The 20,144-nt window shown below is 35.2% G+C and overlaps 2 protein-coding genes across 2 annotated transcripts; both read right to left on the reverse strand.

The window, feature by feature from the left end:
• Positions 1-2,050: 2,050 nt before the first annotated feature.
• On the reverse strand, positions 2,051-5,947 carry LOC145596515 (Protein kinase superfamily protein). Its single transcript, XM_081652693.1, has 2 exons — positions 4,645-5,947; positions 2,051-3,758 (listed from the first exon to the last, which is right to left on the reverse strand). Exons 1-2 carry the CDS (start codon positions 5,787-5,789, stop codon positions 2,246-2,248), a joined length of 2,658 nt encoding a protein of 885 aa, XP_081508819.1. The 5' UTR covers positions 5,790-5,947; the 3' UTR covers positions 2,051-2,245.
• Positions 5,948-9,521: 3,574 nt separating this feature from the next.
• Positions 9,522-18,551, reverse strand: LOC145596514 (zinc finger (C3HC4-type RING finger) family protein). Its single transcript, XM_081652692.1, has 18 exons — positions 18,326-18,551; positions 18,091-18,192; positions 16,638-16,720; positions 16,439-16,523; positions 15,348-15,434; positions 14,881-14,942; positions 14,595-14,788; positions 14,436-14,496; positions 13,910-14,087; positions 12,928-12,966; positions 12,778-12,839; positions 12,642-12,678; positions 11,776-11,825; positions 11,623-11,692; positions 10,799-10,874; positions 10,026-10,105; positions 9,881-9,949; positions 9,522-9,772 (listed from the first exon to the last, which is right to left on the reverse strand). Exons 1-18 carry the CDS (start codon positions 18,398-18,400, stop codon positions 9,713-9,715), a joined length of 1,470 nt encoding a protein of 489 aa, XP_081508818.1. The 5' UTR covers positions 18,401-18,551; the 3' UTR covers positions 9,522-9,712.
• Between the last annotated feature and the right edge of the window lie 1,593 nt (positions 18,552-20,144).

The following is a 20,144-nucleotide window of genomic DNA, read 5'->3' on the forward strand; positions in this document are numbered from 1 at the left end:
AACTAACAATTTACATTCGATTATTCAAATAAAGAGATAATAAATTTAAAAAAATATCTTTACCTCAAATCAACTTCAATGGAGGAGTCCTTTCAAAAAAAAAAAAAAAAAACTTCAATGGAGGAGAGAGATGCAGAGCAACGAAAAAAAAAACAAAGAAAATATTATTGGAAAGTTGGAAACTAGTTTAATTTATAATAATAACTATAAAACAAAATAAATTTGATTATTATTAATATAATAAATATATGAGATTTCCTCAGTTGAGTTATATTTTTTTGGTAAGACTTAAACACCAAGCTAAAACAAGTTAACTGATTTTTTTTCTATTCAAAAAAAAAAAAAAAAAGTTAACTGATTTTGTTTTTTTAAATATGATAATATTTTACATCCCTTCTTTTAATTAAACAAGAGATTCTTTTCTTTGAATTTCCAAAATTGTGAGCTTACTTTTCTTTATACTACCTCCGTTTTATATTATTTGCAATGATTAGACATTTTTCTTCTCTACTTTATGTTAAATCGTTGCAAATAATATGAAATGGAGGTAGTATATTTATGCCAAATTTGTTTTCGGTGCTTTAAAAAAAAAATTTATGGAAGAATTTCAGAAGGGGAGAAATTTTTCGCTAGCCAGTTATTATGATAATATTTTTGTAAGATATGATAATACAAATTTTGCTGGAGTATCTTAATAGTAGCAAATTTGCAAATCGTTTAATATTTTTTATCTTTTTTTTTTTTTTTTTTTTTTTTTTTTTTAATTTGGTCATATGATAACTTAATTTGGAATACGATCGGTATGATAAATTTTGTTTCAATATATTGATAGAGTCTTGTGAGAAAATGTTCCTAATTTCCTCAAAGCTCCTGTTTTCCGATCCCTAAGGTAATCAATTTCATTGATTATTTTATTTTTGTCTTAAATGAACACATCAAATTAATTTATTTTGAAAGAAAATTATATGGAATGGGGCAGAAAAATAGGGAAAGAATGAGTATTATGTAATATTACATAATAAACTTTACTAAAAATTGGGGCAAATTTGTTGATATTTGTAATTTTGTAAATCCCAGTCCGAAACATCACAAAGTAAGTTCATTTGATTATTAAAAAAAAAATAATAATAAGAAGTTAATTTGTTGTTGAGAAATGAAAAGCCTTGAGTAGCCGCGTTGCTGCCAGCATGACATTATACTGCGTAATTTTTGGTAATAAGTCTTGTTTCCCAAGTTGAAATAGTTAAACTAACTAAAATATGATTAAATAAATGTAAAGATATGATAAAATTTTGTTTGATTATCTTAACTGGAGATTTGCAACTTAATAAATATTTTATCTTCCATTTTTAATTTTTTTTTTTTGGTTCTCGCCTGATGATAGTTACATTAGGAAGGGAAGAAAATGAAACTAAGGGTCTGTTCATATTAACTGAACTAATTGGAGCTGAATTGAACTGAACTGATGAACTAAACTGATATGAATTAAATAGAGCTGAAATGAATATTTTATGAGAGAAGGAAATTAGTAGCTGAAGTGAACCGATTGGAGCTAAACTGAACTGAACTGAACTGATTGGAGTTGAACTAAAGTGAACTAAACTAAAATTAAACTGAAAAGAACAAGCCCTAAGATAATAGTGTTGGAAAAATAAACTCTACTATTTCTCGAAAAATAAAGAAAAAAGCATTAAACTCTACTATTTCTCAAAAAATAAAACATTTTGCAAAGAATGAAAGAGAGAAATTAATACTCCACTATATATTCTTCCATTTTAAATTTTGGAGATAATAAATTAGATACTATACTTCTACATTAAAACGAAGTATATGTATTAGATTTATTGTACTAGAAGCCGTTACACTTCCAAAAACCATGCTATACATACACAATTGTACAAAACCTTGTATAATTAAAAAAAAATGTAAGAACAAATTAAATTATTATGACTAAGAAATTTTGATAAAAGATCAATAATCATGTTACATAAAATTTTCCAAGTATAAAGAACCCTAAATCAAAGAACAAACGAATTGAAGAGGTTCACACTAGTATGAAAATAAATTTACTCTGTACCAATTTGTTCAACCTTGATGGTTTGAATTCAACCACCAAATAACACCTTCGTTAATTTTAATTTGCAACAAAGGAATGTTTTATCTCTAGAAATATTACCCCTTTGTTGTAACTGACAATTAGCGAAGGTAGTATAGTTCTTCTGTATTTTTATCGCGATGATTTACCTTACCTCCCTTGAAAGTTGGCAATTTGAGAGAAGGCAGAAGCACCAACTTCAGTATGATCATCACTAGTAGGAGCACTACTACTTTCTACTCCATCTACACCCATAATTGGAGCCGTCTCTAAGGGGATCAACAACGAGCTCTTATCCTCGGCTGCTTCGGTCTTTGAGCTTGCCTCTTGGAGTTGCAATGCATACTCCAAGTTCCACAACACATCTCCCATCGATGGCCTATCAACACCGTATTCGGCCAAGCATTTCTCAGCTGCTTCGACATACTTCTTCAAGGAGGCAGAGGATATTGTTCCTTGCAAATTAGGATCTACTATCTTCTCAAGAAGTCCTTTTCTATAGTTTGACATAGCCCATTCAGCCAAGTTCACCTGGTCCCTTGGCAAGGCCGGGTTTATAGCCGGCCTTGCAGTCAGGACCTCTAGGAGGACTACTCCAAATGAGTACACATCGGACTTCTCAGTTAGTTGTTGTCTTCGAAAGTACTCTGGATCGAGGTAGCCAAAACTACCCTTTACCGCGGTACTCACATGGGTTTGTTCCATGAGGCACGCCGCTTTGGATAGCCCAAAATCACTAACTTTGGCCACAAAGTTCTCATCCAATAGAATGTTTGTTGTCTTTACATCTCGATGGATAATACAATGTGCAGCACCCGTGTGTAGGTAATGAAGACCGCGAGCAGAACCAATACATATCTCAAGCCTCTGCTTCCACGGCATGGGTGCATTGAGCTTAGACCCATAGAGGTGCTCTCGAAGCACACCATTCGACATAAACTCGTATACAAGACACATCTCCGAATTCTCATCACAATAACCAATAAGGGACACAAGATGCCGGTGTCTAAGCTGTGAGAGCATCTGAATCTCGGTTTGAAACTCATTTATACCTTGCTCTGATTGCGGATTACCTCTCTTGATGGCGACTTTCGTGCCATCGTCTAACTGACCCTTGTACACTTTCCCAAACCCGCCAACTCCAATCACCGCGTTCTCATCAAAATTGTTACAAGCATCTTGCAACTCGCTGAAGCTAAAGAATTTACCAACCCCTTGGTTTGTTGATGCAAACATACCACTCTTTCGAGACCCAAACATCGAGCTTTTCCTCGAGGTTGTGATCGAGGTGGTTTTGCTAGAGAGGAAGCTACTATGACTAGTGGTTAAAGGAAGAAGCCAAGAGGAGAAACTGTTATTCCTTTGGCAATTTAGGGGACGTTTATGCCACCTTACAAACATGACTACAACTAGTAGTAAGGCCACTATTCCCATTACTAGTCCTACCACGGCTAACACCTTCATTGTTTTCGAACCCGAGGCTGCCCCCATGTAGTTTCCCTCTACATCGAACAACCCACTTAGGCTGCCCGCGGAGTTGCTCATCTTTATCACCTCCACCCCGTTGAGGATTGCGTTGGGATCGCCTGACCCGCCCGAGCCCGGACCCACCTGGACGACAACCAGTCCATTTGCAATTTTTGTGGAGTTGATCACAAAGTCCCTGTCAACATTTCAATACATGTCTAAGTCATAAAATCCAATACATATTGCACAAACTTTTTTAAAAAAGGCAATATATTATTGTACATCAAATATCAAGTTACACTAATACATAATACTATAATTTACATAATTGTTTTATTGACACAATTACTCACCTTACAAAAAATTTACCCCACAAGAATAATCCTACTACCCTTTATAAAATTTATCTAAGATCACTTCTTAATGTACAATAACATTAAAATAATAACAAATTGTGATATCTCAAAGCATGTTAAAGTTACCAAATGTATTGATTTAAAATTATTCCAAAATTGACTATGTACAACAAAATTATTATATATTCAATAGACCCAAAAGATATTGTACATAGTGATTTGAAGAAGTTTCCTATATTGGATTTTTATGGTCTTAATTTCAAAATATTGCTATATATGATACTACTCATACTAGCACTTGATGTTTGAAAAGAATTACAACCCTTTATTTTTTTTGTATGTAGAGGCACTATCTCGAAATTTAGCACAAAAAACCAAAACCATTCACAAATTAAGCAGGAATATGTCAAAATTCCCCCATGTACACCGAAAATTATAATTAAAACATGGGAGTAGTATCACAATGACGAAAGGCTAGCTACAAAGAAATTGTAGCCATTACAATACTTCTAACTCTAGACGGGCCTAGGCCAGGGTCGGAGTGAGTAAAAGGAATGGATAACTAAATTTACACATGGTAAAATAAAACACAATTAAGTCAACTCATTAGTCAATGCTGTAAATATGCTTTAATGATTATATTATAGTACTAGACTATTATATATAATTAGTTATGTAAAAATGTGCATTACATATTTATAAGATGGCACATATATAAATAATTACCTGTAATAGGCGGTTGATAGAGCCATAGTTTGTGTAGACAGATCGAGATTAGCAACACCCATCATACCATTGACATACACATTGAAGTACAAATCATTCAATGCAATACTCACAATGTCACAAAAATGTAGCCTAACGAGATAGTCATATGACGAATCTACCGGCATCTTCCATGTAAGGTTGAAGTTGGCCTCGATGGTATCCGCATTCTCCATCTCAGCCGCCGTTGCGTACACCCAAGGCGGTGCAATGTACATCGTGGCACCGCCTTCCGGGTACTTAACCTTGCTTGGGTCAATCTTAGCATCCTTTGATCCTTGTGGGAATGTGTTGAACTTTTCATCTGGATGCCATGTTCTCCATAGTGTGTCATTTTTTGGGGACACGAGTGGCCCACCGACGTTTAGTCGGAGGGCCACCTCGAAGGCGTGTTTGGCCACTCCATCGATGTTTCCAACGGGTGGGACCGGGGAGGCGGTGTCTGAGATGAGGTCATCTGGGACGGAGATGACCTCGATGGCGTTGATGAAGGCGAAGGAGTTTTTCTTAGGGGAGAATTTTAGGGTGAGTGTGTCTGAAGTTAGGTTGAGGATGTATTCTTTGAAGATGGGGGAAGGGTAATGGACAGTGAAGTCATGTAGGAGGACGAAGTTTTCGGTTGTGACTCGAAAAACGGCGTTGGAGAGGTTGTAGGAAGGGTGAGGGAGAGGGAAGAAGTAAAGGCGGATGAGGTGGAAGCCTTGTTGAGAGATAGGGAATTTGTAGGAGGATGCACTAGGGAAAATCCGAGCGGATTTGTATAGAGGTAGAGGCGGAGGTGGAGGTAGTTTAGACGAAGGAACGCCGTCTTTAAGTGGTGATGGGAGTGTATCGACAGTCACTTTAACATCCTCGTCGCTACTTAGATTGCTAACCGTCGATGGATCTGACTTGAACGTCCGTCCATCGGGGAGATCGACATCCTCTTGCGCCCCGCAGGCGATTAGGACTTTATCCCTAGGGGCGTATTTTGGTGTTTTAGGAGCAGGAGACGTGACATCAGATGAAGGAGAAGGCGCTTCAAGAGGGGCTTGCGCGTAAATGGTGGTGGGTGTAGAACTAATGAGGAGGAAAGAGAAAATGACGACGAATAAAGAAGATATCATGGTGTTAGATTGATGAGATAAACAAAAACATGTGGTGTACTAGCACATTAAAGGTGTCACATGGCCGTAATCGTGGTCCTGGTCGTGGCCGTGGTGGTACTCATGGAGAAATCTAAGGAACTAAAAAACCAAAAAATTAGAAGGAAATTTTTTTGATATGTTTTATGTTGGATTGGATTATTGAGGGGTGTATAGTAAGGAAGATGGAAAGAATAATAGAAGTTGTGGGAAGGCACTATGTGAAGAATAAAGAAAAGGACTTGAAGAACGTGCTTCAGTGTACTATGAAATTGATGAATGTTAGTGTTTGATGTTTATTTGTTACATTTTTAATGTTTAATGGGACATATTATAAGACCTAGTAAACGAATAGGGGGCAAATATTTGTATTGTGGGTCCCTTCAGCAGGCTTCGTTAGCTGGCTATATGTACACATTTTTAACTACCAACTAACATATGAAAGTCTTAAACCGCGTAATCTATCTTCTTTGCTTGTACTACTTTCGAATGTGAGGGAAAGTTTTGTAGGTCTATAAACACATCATGTCATTTATGATTTATGATTTGCTATGTATCTAATATGATTGGTTTTATTGCGATAAGGAAGAAAAACGATTAAAAACATTCATTTGAGAGGCTACGCCGTGATTATGTGAATCATTAAATTAACTGTTAGTTTCTACTCGTAATGTAATATAATTAGTTTTATGTCAAATTGGTCTTGAAATTCCAGTGTAATCCAAATTAAAATACTCTTACTAAATACTAATGCAGGTTTGAAGTTATAGTAAAGAGGTCATAATCTATTAGTTTTAGAGAATAAAAATATAATTAATTCGTATATTGTTGAGTTGGATTTCACTATCTATCTGACTATTTATTGTCTATCGATTTGTAACACCTACATTTCCCATTATGTAAACATAAAAAATATTCCTCAACAACTAATCATCCCCCATCAATTGCAACTCTACCAATTATTAGATGACAAGTTAAAGTTTTTCCATGTATTACCATTATTTTTGGACAATAGATAATTTTGTAATCAATCCTAACATAATTTTTTTTGTTTATCTAATGTTCATTTGACTTGCCACCAATTATTATTTATGAACCTTTGACACAAAATGATGATGTCTATATCAATCAAGCTCCATTAAATAATGTCAACTTCTTGTTAGTGGCATCCCACAACTTCCATGGGAATTATTCATTTTTATTTTCCTTTTTATTATTCACTCATTTATGTATTTATTTATTTATTTACATATTTCTTTTTTTGGTGAAAAGTCTAAAGGTTTTGAACTCCTATTGAACAAATCATCATATTTATTTATTTATTTTAACATTATTTTAATTTAATCTTTGTTAATATATGGTGTTGAGGGACCAAGTATTTGTAGGCAAGCTAGTAGTAGCCTGGTAGTAAGATAAGAGCAATAAATATAGATGATTGCATTAATGTAACACCCATTCTTGTGAAATCTGATACTCTGTTCTTTGTTGCCCCACATGAGAGGATGAGAGTGCATCTAGGCGCATAGCACCTATAAGTTTAGCATGCATATAGGAGGGCAGTATGGGGTTTTTATTTTTTCATTTGATATTTTTCTACAGTGGTACATTTTTGTGTATTATAATGTACCATTAAGGTATAAATTTAATAAATTGTATTAATAGTACTTTTTCTGTACTATTATACACGTAGTGGTACTTTTTGTTATTTTATGTCGTTGATTATTTTCTCCTAAAATACCTACCACCTAGAGCTGTCAATTCGGGTAAATGGGTCGGGTTCGAGTCGGGTTTGTGTGGGTCGAGTCATCTCGGGTTGGGTCAATACAGGTTAATGTCAGGACCTATGTGGGTCGGGTTCGGGTTGGGTCATGCTTGAGTCGGGTCACGTCGGGTCATACGTCTTTTCGGGTTCGGGTCGGGTTCGGGTCGGGTTTAGGTCGGGTCAATAAAAGGTCGGGTTACATTCGGGTCGGGTGAAAAACAAGTCGGGTTAAATTCGGGTTTTTACGGGTTTAAATGAGTTAGGGTCGTGTTCGGGTTCGAGTCGGGTTTGGTTCAAGTCAATTATTTTCGGGTTATAATCAGGTCGGGTCATTATCGGGTTTGAGTCGGGTTCGGTTCAAGTCGGGTCGTAATCAAGTCGGGTCATTTCCAAGTCGGGTCATTATCGGGTTTGAGTCGGGTTCTATTCAAGTCAATAATTTGCGGGTTATAATAATCAAGTCGGGTCATGTTCAAATTCGGGTATCAAATATTGGATTAATAGGGTTTAAGTTTGATATCAGGTCGGGTCATATTGGTTCCAGTTACATTTTTTTTAATTTTTTTAATTTATTTAAAAATCCAAATTAAATTACGTAATTTAAAACGTTTTCTGAAAAAAAATATTAAATAGACAAGTGAATAATAAAATTTGAATTCCCTTAAAAAAAATAATAAAAAAAAAAAAAGATAAGTCAAGTAAGATGAGAAAGACCTGCTATTGTCTAGGTCTTGTGTATTTTTTATTTTTTTGTTTAATTTTTTTTTTTGGCTGCTGTCCAGTTCTGTTTTTCTTTGACGAGGATTATGCAAGAGATAAGTCAAGTAAGATGAGAAAGGCCACTTTTGTTTTATAATTGGAATCCATGTTAATAAATCGAAAAACAGCCTGAAACTCAATAGTCAATACGGAGTACTCTTTTTATCCTAAAAATTCCTAAATCCTAAAATTCGGGTTAGTAATAGGTCGAGTTTAAATTCGGGTTGGGTCAATAACAAGTCGAGTTGAATTTGGGTCGGGTCAATAACAAGTCGGGTTGATTTCGGGTCGAGTTTAAATTCGAGTCGGGTTAGGAATGGGTCGGGTTGAACTCGGGTCGGGTTAGTAACAGGTTGGGTTGAATTTGGGTTTTGACGGGTTGAATCGGGTTTGGGTCATTCTCGGGTTCGAGTCGGGTTCGGTTCAGGTCAATAATTTACGGGTCACATTTGGGTCGGGTCCTCTCTAGGTCGGTTCATGGTCGGGTTCGGGTCTCAAATACTCGGGTCAAGGGTTGGTTTCAGGTCGGGTTCGGGTCACCATTTTTTTCGGGTTCAGACGGGTTAGGGTTAGGGTCGGTATTTCGGGTCGGGTCAACTTTTGACAGCTCTACTACCACCTATCACTTATTAGGCTGTAGTGGTACATTTTGTCATCTTATATATTTCTAAAACATATAGGTGTTATGCGCCAATACTTAACCAGAGGATGATGGGTTAAACCTCGTTTCTAGGAATTTTGTGACTATTTTTGCTTCGATTTTCATAAACTAAAATTACTACAATTCAATGGTTCTTTGAACTTCAAATGACAATGATTTACAACAAAATTAATACTATACTCAAGTGCCTTGCTACATCAGTTGAATTTATACATCTGATAGGGTTCAGGTGATATATATTCAATATCAATCATTCAATAATGATATTTATTTACGACATTTTAATAAAATAATATAAATAAACTTGCTACTCAATCTCAGCCGTACTTGTAAAGTTGATAGTTCTCATATGAACGGTCAAGATGAAGAAGCTTACCCCGCCGAAGTGGCATATGCGGAAGCAGCATTTAATACTGCGGCAATGTCCCACGAAATTTGGCTAAGATGACTGGCAGTTAAGGCGCCTTAGACAAACACCAACCCAATTAAAATCTAAACATTAAGGAAACTTAAAAGAAAGGTAACATTACAGTAAAGGAAGAAAAGTATAGATTATAATAAATAATCTTGTTATATTCTATATTACAACAAAACTCAGTTTGAGACATTGACGATCCACGGCATCATGTGGATCAAAAAATGCTGGACACTTGAGCAGCCTGTAAATAATATTGAAATTTTCTTTCAAAATGGATAAATTACAGTACTCAATTACAACCTTTACTATTGTAATCGACAACCTTGCTCTTCTTGTCTAAGATATATCAACCCGCGACCTATTCTCTGCATTCAAGAGTAGGCAAATCCAGAAAGTTAGGGTCAGACTTATATTCTAGAGTAAAAGAGCCCTATAAACTGTAGCTTAGAAGGAATAACAGAATTTGTCAATACCTCCTTCGTGTCTTTCAACCGCAGAAGTTCTAGTCTCTCCGATGGTCTTCTTCTTGTTAGCGTAGTTAGCTGCAATTACAAGCACAATTTATTATACTTGAGATGAGTGACAATAAGGTAGGAAGAGAGGGAAAGATGAGCATACCCAAAAGCTGAAGCGCTCAGGATCTTCCTTTGTGGGCATCATTGCTTCCACATTAAGGAGTTCTGCAAGCCGTCTTCTATCTAAAAATCATAGAAGAGGAGGCACTCAGAAAAACAAAGCAATGCTTCACAATATGGATTACCATGTCTCAGAAGGAAAAAAAAAAATCCATGTCAGAACTAGAGCACACAGATTATCATAATATAACTGATGAGGACCATATTTGGCAATCTGTGGTGTGCTGTAGCAGATATACTTGGTTTGTTTGACCAAATGTTTAAATTAGCTCTTTGTATCAGTTTTCTTAGTAGAGCAGCTCCTAGATGGTAGCAATGGCTAGATTTTGGGAAATATAGACTTATTTTCTTTTTATGTAATTATGACTCCAATCAAATAGAAGCTACCCAAAATCAATTTGTAGCTAATATAAGCTCTGATAAGTTCCCACTAACTTCTGACTAATCCTAATCAAAAAGTTGTAAAATTTCCAGTAAGGCAATAAGTTCAGATTAATTCAAGTGAAAAGAGCAAAACCACAGATTATTCTAATCTATGAAAAAAACCGATCGCCAAAAAGAAAAAGCAGATGCTCCAACCAACATTTCCATATCTGGATTTAAAACAACTTCTCAGCCAATGGAAAAGCCACTTACCAAAAGCTAAGCCAATAGCTACAAAAACCCAGCAGCCAATACAAGTTGTAATATATGAACAGACTAAAGCATGAAAAGAAAATCCATATTGCCCCTTGAAGAAACTCATTTTGTGATTACCTTGTCTTGCTGCCTCTTTTGCCCTCATCATCCACATTTGAGCATATTCTGCAGCATTATTTGTCAGTTCCTGCAGCTGTTAATGCCCACAAGTCAAATAAATCAAGACCAACACCTGGATGATGCAGAAGGTAGCTACTCAATTATGTATCAGTACTACAAATTCCCAAGTCCCAACCTACAGAAGGTAACATGAAGCTCTAACCTAGACCCCCAAACTTTAACTGGCAATGAAGTGAGCTAGAACCTTTCGCTTCAATTTGGGAATCATGCATACCTAATGATAGAATTAGTTACTGAGTAGGTCCAGTCGGGTCAATTATGGGTTGGGTCATAAAGGGATCATCTTGTAATGGGCCAAAGAAGGTTACTGGTCAACAGAGAACAGGCTGCAGGCCAGTAGATGGACAAGCTAAAATGAGAAAGCAGAAGCAAAAGTATGCAAATGTGAATATACAAGTAAAGTTTTTTTTTTTTAATTATCTTTTTAATTATATCAATTTTCTATTACAAACATATTGGGGTATCATTTTGTCCATATGTTGACCATGTCCAATCTTGTCCATTAAGACCATTAATAAAAGCCCTATAAGCTTGACTATAGCTTTATACCCATTGGACTATCTTGACCACAGGGCCTAAAGAAGTAAAGATCCTTAAATTGCCCCCAACTAATTAGGCGCAATTCAAGGTTCACTCTAACCTTTCACAAAGAAACTACTGAATAATCAGGGACATTCAACACTAATCAACTGACTAGTTGCCTTAGAGTGCTGAGCATCAAAACAAAAAGTTGCTATATTTGAAGGAAGCCTTAATCTTACATCTGATCTCTCTCTTGATCCTTCTGGTGGATTTATATCATGTATCCATTCTACTTCTGCAACACGGTAACTGAGGAAAACAAAGTAATAAATTTACAAGATAAGATCTAAAGAGACCTGTAGCTAGCAGAAGCAAAGACACAGACAACTTACCCATCTTGATCCCAGGATCGAAGGATGCGAAATCTTCTCCGCCCTTCAACCTGTGAAAAAAATAAGCTATATATGATGAACAATCTGCTGTACGATATATCTCATAAAATCAAGCAGAAAAAAGGAACCAAAAATTAAAAAAATGAGAGAGCTGGAGAAGAACTTGGAAATGGGGGTGAAGAAAAAGAAAAGAAAAAAAAAAAAAAAAAAAAAAACCCACAAATCAAGAGGAATTGGAGGTCATAGCATGGGAAATTCAGAAGAGGGGGGGGGGGGTGTTTAACGAGCCTAAAAAAACTATAGCAAGTAGCAACATTCTTTTCTTTTCTTTTTTTTATCCCTTTTTTAATTGTGGGAGAGGGGGTAGATTAGGTGTTGCACCCTACTAGTCCGAAACCCCACACAATAAAATTGGCTTGGTTTTTTGTTTCAAAAAAAATATATTGGCTCAGTATAGCTATGTGAAATTACACCAAATCACAGGATACCATTTAAGTATAATATAAGAACACCCATCTATATTTTTCATATTCATATTGTTTGACAAGATTATAATGAACCCAAAATAATTAATTAATAATATTATTATGTCCCTTGCATATTTTAAGCATATAAAAAGAACCATTCAGTCTGTAATGCATCATCATAAATTGAAAACTGGTTCATCACAATACTGATGCACCTTCTATCATAATAATAATACTGACGGTAATGCACCTTCTATCATAAAAATAATAATACTGACGATAATGCACCTTCTATCCAGAAAATAGTATCTTCAGGTAAAATGAAAACGGGTTCATCACAAAAGCAAAACTAATTCAACAGTCAACGCAGAAATTCAAGAAGTAAATAGATTCTCTTACTTCTATATAGAAACGGCCATCCGGAAGTGGCTCACATCTGCATGAATAAACGTCGAAACAGGGAGGAAAATTCAAATACGACCATTATACTGAACAAAAATAGCAGAAAAGGCAGAGGGCTATTGCAGACACATACTCTGTTATCTCCACCTCACAAGCAAATTCAGCTATGTGACCGGTTGTGGAGTCAAGTGTTACCTACATCATTATAGAAAGTGTAAGCCCATAGACTACGAGAATCCTGATTAAGGGAGGTAAACACAAGCGACAGGTTGCAGAATTCTACCATGCCCATCCGATGATTTCCTTCCATTATTCTCCTAACCTGTTGTTCAAGCAACAAGAGAATAAAACCACCATAATCTGTAATAAGACTAAAAATAACTATTGTCAGTTGCTATTTGTTTATATGTGATTTAACAGAATTATGCACTTGCAACTAATATATATACTCTATATCAAATAAACTTGTCATCATCCAGTTCATAATGATAATCAATCTTTCAGAAATTTCCAGGAAAGAACAAAACAGGACAAAAAATAAAGTTTTAACTGCATCTAGGTCCAGAGTCAATTATAAAAATCTGTTCCATGCATCAAAAGGAACAAGATACAGTTCCAGATACCTCAAATTTCAAATATTGCTACATGAAGCCAAGCAAAGAAATTGGCCGATTTTTTTTTTTTTTTTTTTTTTTAAAAAAAAAAAAAAAAAAAAAAAAAGCACATTCATGCCAAAATCACATTGTCAAGTCGGGTCAAATTGGTTACCAGTTAATATCAGATTGGATACACATTCGGTTTTAGGTCATGGAGTATCGTATCAAATCAGTTGTCACTTGTCAGTTAATGTCGGTTGGGTTAGGTCGGGTTACAAGTCACTCGTATCATCCATTAACTGGTCATTGCCAGTTTCAGTTGGTATTTCGGGTTGGGTCGAGTCAGTTTTCAACACCTCATTGCCTTGAAACTTGCTATATACCACTCAGCTAATTTAGGGGTCAATGAACTGGACTATTCCAGCACCTATATTATTTCTTTTAGCAAAAGAAAAATGGAAGTAAAAAATATAGCAGGCTTGTCAAACAAAGCAAGGCATGAAGAAACAAACATGAAGCATCAAAGAATATCAAGAAAAACCAGCACATGAGTAACACCAAAGAAACAGAAAAAGAGAGCACACAATAAGCCATAAGCATGAAGCATATGTAAGTTCCAGCAACGACTACCTCCTAATAGAACATAATTTCTACTCCCACAAAACTCACCATAAGCCTGTAGCGAGGTTCAAATATATTGAGTGGCAACTTCTCACAAGGGAGCACAGCATCCATCACAAAAAGTGGCATCAAATCAACGCCAAGTTTTACCAAACTGTCATTCTCTGATTTCCTCTCCGCATATTCCTCCGGAAAATTTTTCTGTATAATATTGTTCAAAGTTACACTGGAAAAAAAAGAAAAACAAAATAAATACCAGATATAGTAACTTATTAATATGTGTACAAGTATTATATTAAAAGCAAAAGTGCCTCCTAAAAGGCATCGTCTCCATATATCAGGCACTTTAAAGTTATGTTCTCAAACTATTGAAATTAATCATGAAGTCCTTTTATCCACACTTTGTGGTCGACATATTTACCACAGAAGACAGCCATAAGCATCTTACAATCCCCAGAAAATACCAAATCTGTTTGTCTAAAGCATAAACATAAGATAGTTACCCCCTATTAAAATAAAAATTCAAACTTTTATACAAATAAAAAATCAAATACATGAACTCAAGAGAACAGACCTTACTGCACACGTCCTTGGAGTGATAAAGAGAACAGTTCGACAAAGGGGACATTTATTACCTGCAATTTTATACAGGGAAAGAACTAAGGGCATGAGATTTGTAAATATATATGTAGTTTAAAAAGTGGAATAGACCATTACAAGAAAGCAATCTCACTTCGGTCCATTGACTGAAATAGACAGGAGCGACAAAATGAATGACCACATGGAGTTGTAATTGGCTCATATAGTAACTTCAAGCAAAGGGTACAATCAAATTCATCACTACGTTCTGGTTTTTCACGACTTCTTCCACGAACTAAGCCAGTACAAGTTCTCTCCAATATCAAAAGTAGAGCCTGTAAATGAGTACTATCAAACACAAAAAGGAAATTAAAGTGAAAATAAAAATACAGAAGCACTCCAACAACAATACAGAGAATCAGTAAAGAAGTAATTCTTACCAAAGTGGATCCAGCTGCAAGCCAGCAATAACAACATCACGTGCCGAATCATATCTTTCTAACTGCCCATTACACAAAGATCAAGATGAGATACAGAAGAAATGCTCTTATACAACTTCCTCACTCATTAACAAACCAACAAAGCATGTACATATGTAATGTCCATAATATAAACAATTTTTACAGCTACAAACTTGGAAATACGCTTATTACAAAGTAAATAATGAGCAAAATAATGAGAACTAAATGAAATAAGTAAATAGACAATAGATGTATCTTTTCATATAGTGGAAAACTTTTAAATATAATTCAACACATCTTACAACCAACACATATATACTTCCAATGGATATCAACCAGAAAAAGGTACCTTCCTCGTTGATGCAATAACATATGTAGCATATAACAAGGGGATGGAATACATGTACCAAAAACAATGCAGTTGTAAATATAACTCTGATCCTTACCAAAAATAGAGCATCGGCTTGCAGGATGAACGACTTGACAGAATTGTTTCTGCAGCTCATGACTTTTTCAGCATCTTTCAAGGCCAGCTGCATTGAGGTAATCAAACATATTAGGGAATTTATGGTTTCTTGTCAATTAAGTTGAGAGCTAGAGAGCTATGACCTTATGGTACATTTAAAAATAGCAGTAGCCTAAAGCTATAATTAGCAAATATCTTCACACACTGAAGGTTCCTCCATTCTCAAACATCAGTGTATTGGGAAAACCGACAAAGTTGGCCTACAACACACCCCCACCCCCGCTCCTCCCCCCCCCCCCCCCCCCCTTCTCCCACTCTCATCTATGTATCAAAGCATGTCATCCCCAAGGCTCGGACCAAAGAAAAAAAATATCTTTGCAGTTGCCATGATCAAGAAATTCCTATTTAAAAAGCCATGGCATAATTCTACAAGTCTGATTTCGATGTTTTAATTTATGTGATTCTTATATCGTATTCCTGCATTAAGCTTAATAAATAACATATTACTTTTACCTTCGAAAAAAAAATAATAATAACAAAATACTTTTCAAGTTTCCAACAAACCAACGCCTTATTTTCTATTACTATTCACAACAAATGAAAAGATTTATACTTGTTTTACCACAGTATACAGGCCCTATAGCTTCCAAAAAAAAACTACTTTAGTGCAACAAATTAGCCCAAATAAACAGCGAGCCATGCTGAAAGATCCCTCTCTACCTATCTCTCTCCACCCCTCTCACTCTTTCTCATCCTCCAAACTCGGAATATCTTCCTCCAAACTCAGAATATCTTCCTCCAAACTCAGAATATCTTCCTCCACATAGAGTCATAGAGATTGTAAATGAAAGCTAAAATATATAGTCCATGAACTAGGCTACAGATCATGTACAAATGATGAAAGGAAATGGATTGATAAATTCACTCCAAACAGACAAAGAACAGATTTTTAAACTTTAATGATGGTATCCTAGTTCTATGTGTAGTTGTGTACCCTGAAAATTCAGTAAAGTTTCTTAAGAAGCAACACATATGATTAAGTATACAGAAAGAAAGATCAACGTATCATACTTCAGCATGTGTTGTAGGATCCAGCCCATACAATGGATTATATTCAGATGCAGAAGGTGCTCGACTTTTTAGAAATTGGCTTAACCTGAAAAGGTTCCGTAGGGGAGCACAAAATTTGAACATCATATATCATTGAATCTTCAATAAGGAAGGAAGGCGAAAAATAACTTAGCCAGATGTCAGCTTCCATGCAGATTACCTTATATAAGCAGCACATCTATTGCTCAGAATAATAGGATCACCCGGTTTGACAAGAATGGCTTTTGAATAACAATCAATTGCCTGCAGCGATGGATATTAAAAAAATAGTCCAAACAAAAGGGTCAAAAAATGAAAAATTATTACTTTCATCTAAAAGAATTTAAAAGTTCCCACTTTTAAAATGAAGATTAAACTGATTAGAATGGTAACTCCCCAAACAGAGCACTATATGAAGTATAGACACCGAATGATACAAAATCCTGTTTTTACAGTAACTTAGCAAAATAGTTTTTGCTTTAAAAAATCAGTCTCAGAAAGCAATTATTAAAATGCATAAACATCTTCAGATGTCTAGAACCAGAATCATCAGTCAAAAGGATCGCTCCAGTTATCATGTGTTGTTACAAATGCATGAAATCCGTACTTATTACCCTGGTTCCCCATGTGCAGCACACAGCTTGGTGTATATAGTATTGAGTATTGCCCATCATATATCAGGTATTTAAAAATATACGCCTCATAGAATTATTGCTCCCCGCTACCAAAGCACCAAGTACTGAATACCCCCTAAGGAAATTAAAATCAAGATGCCAGGAAGCAGCTTAGCAGCTTAAAGTTTCAGGGTCCGAATCTTTTTGCTTTTAGAAAAAGTATAACTAGTATGAAACCCTTGGCTTTAAAAATGCATCATAGAACTTGCTTGCGGCATGATTTTATGACTCAAAGATCACATGAAAAGGTAAGCATTACAAAAAATTCACGGTGAGACTCACTGTTACACAGTCTAGACAGGAGATTGGATGGTCAATAGAACACATTGAAAGGCTATATTTTGTGATACCTTAGGAGCAGTATATGAATTCTCAGCTATATTCATTAGTGATTAAACTCCTCTATCAGATTGCATGGAGCCTGATTAAACAGCGCTCATGAGCAACTTATCCACAGCCTGATTTCTTTAGGGGTTATTATACATTTTCAGTTTGACAAATTTTGACTTACCACTACACAGGGAACATGTTATTGCCACAAATGTCGCGATAACAGAAACTGCATATCCAAGGACTGACCATGAACAACAAAATGACTTGCCACACAACACACAAGTGCTTGTGGCAAATACTCCTTTTGTTCAAACTATTCGCATCGTTCTAACCCTTCATAATTAAAATTCGACATAACTTCACCACAAATTGCCCTAATTGATACCAAGTAACTAGAAAGAAGTCCAATTATAAAGCTTTTAAGTTCAAATGTAATGATCAAGTTTGAACAGTTGAGCTTCAAACATGCAAATTCATCTTCATCAACAACTTCTCTAATATGAATAATATCCAATCATATCATCGGAACAAAATTTCTAATTCCATCAAAATATAAACTACAATTACCAAATTCATCCAATTTCAAAATTAAACAAAAAAAATAAACAAAGAAATTCAATTAATCACCTCCTCAAATCTCCCTCGACGAAAAGCTTGATTTCCAGTTTTGACAAACTCCAAAACCTGATGAATTCTCTCGTTCGTCATCGTCGATTCCTTCTCATTCACCTACAAATTCCACACAAAATCACTCCAATTTCAAAATCACTTCAAAAACTACGTCAACAAATCAAAAACACACTCAAAATTGAACAAATTACTCAAATTTATAATAAAAAAATAGTATTAATTAAACACTAACACAGACGAATTCTTCAACATCATCAATTCCATCGGGAAAACCTCCGATCACCGGAGAATTCTCAGTAATCGACATGAATTCAATTCCTTGTTTCTCTCTCTATAATGAATTACTTTGTTTCTCTCTCTAAAATTAACATAATATCAGTGAAATGCAGAAGTAGAAGAGGAGAGAGAAAGAGCAGAGGTAGAAGAAGAAGAAAAGAAGAAGAGAGGAATCGTGTTCATCTTGGAGTCGTACGTTATACCCACGGACCATATTCGATTACGTGGTCTACGCAGTTCGGGTAATCGGGTATATCTTTCTCTATAATCTTCATCCATTTTATTTTAGTCTATCTTCTTTTTGTGCCTAAATCATTCTTTCTTTTCGTCTTTACTTTGCCGAATTTACCGCCGTCTGTTAAAATTTTGTTTTAGTTGCTCATGGACGGGTTGTGATTGACTGATTGGGTAAGTCGATTGGGGATTTGGGGCATCCTGTCGGGTTAGATTTTGCCGTAAAGAGTTGGATTAACCTGATTGAATCGTGTTGGAGTGAAATGATTATGAGTTTTCTTTTTAAAAAAGAAATTATAATGAGTTGAATTAGAGGTGATAAATTGGTTGTATAGGTTGGGTAGTTCATTAATAGTATTTGGATTTGATTGAGTCATTTCAAGTTGTATTATTTTGGAGTATGTTATTGTATACAATATAGAAGAAGACGAGTTGGTTTCATCCTCATTTTCAATATAGGAATATTCGTTTTTTATTTATTTATTAGTTTTCATATATTGTATGGACTAGAAATGACAATTTAGATTAAATTGAGTTTGTCATGTCTAAGTTAAAGAGGAAGTACTAAAGTAGGGTTATCATGCATTTGCAAATATATAAAAAATAAGAATATTAAAAAGTACATGGAAGAGGGAGAAATGAAGAGAGAGATAGGAAGTGGGACCACTTTTAAATATACCACTAAACCCAATGATACTATTAATCACTCAATAGTTCTACTCTAAAATCGGAATATACATTATGTGCAATTACACTCTTACCCCTCGTTATGCAATTGTTCTTGCATAACGGGACTCCCTTTAAACAAGCTCCTAAGTTAAAGTGATCTCAATCCACATCACCACTCAATAGTCCATGCCAACGTTACATATGTACCCTTCTTGCACTAGCATAGTAGCATCGTGCTACATCACCACTCAATAGCTCATGCCAACACTAAGTCGTTAACTAAAAAAATATAGAAAGAGGTTTAAATTCTTAGGGCCTGTCTGATTGACTGACCTGAGCTACTGAATTAAACTGAGCTGAAGTAAACTTATTAGAGTTGAACTGAGCTGAAGTAAACTTATTAGAGTTGAACTGAGCTGAACTGAACTGAATATTTTATGAGATAAAGAAATTAAGAACTGAACTGAAATGAATATTTTATAAGAGAAAGAAATTAAGAGCTGAATTGGACTGAAAATAATCTGAAGAGAACAGGCTATTAATCTCATGCCAACATTACACTGCTTTGTACCCTAGATGAAGAACATTATTGATTATTCAAAAGTAAGTACTAGACCTTGACTTTTTCAGCTTACCTAGATGAAATGTTCACCCCCATGTTTTTGCATGTGGTACTTCTGCCTCCCAAATTTTAATATGCTCAAGATCTTTTTCGGCCTTTTGCTTATTTAATTGAACACGAATCTTATGTTAGGATTTCTTTTCAAAAAAAATGTTAGGATATTTCTTGTTTACTTCATTTAATAGTCTTTGTTAATAACTATTTTATTGAATAATTGTACGATTTTTGTTTTATATTAATGAGCACGCAT

Source organism: Chenopodium album, chromosome 20 (assembly GCF_948465745.1).
Source record: "Chenopodium album chromosome 20, dcCheAlbu1.1, whole genome shotgun sequence".
Classification (NCBI taxonomy): Eukaryota; Viridiplantae; Streptophyta; class Magnoliopsida; order Caryophyllales; family Amaranthaceae; genus Chenopodium; species Chenopodium album.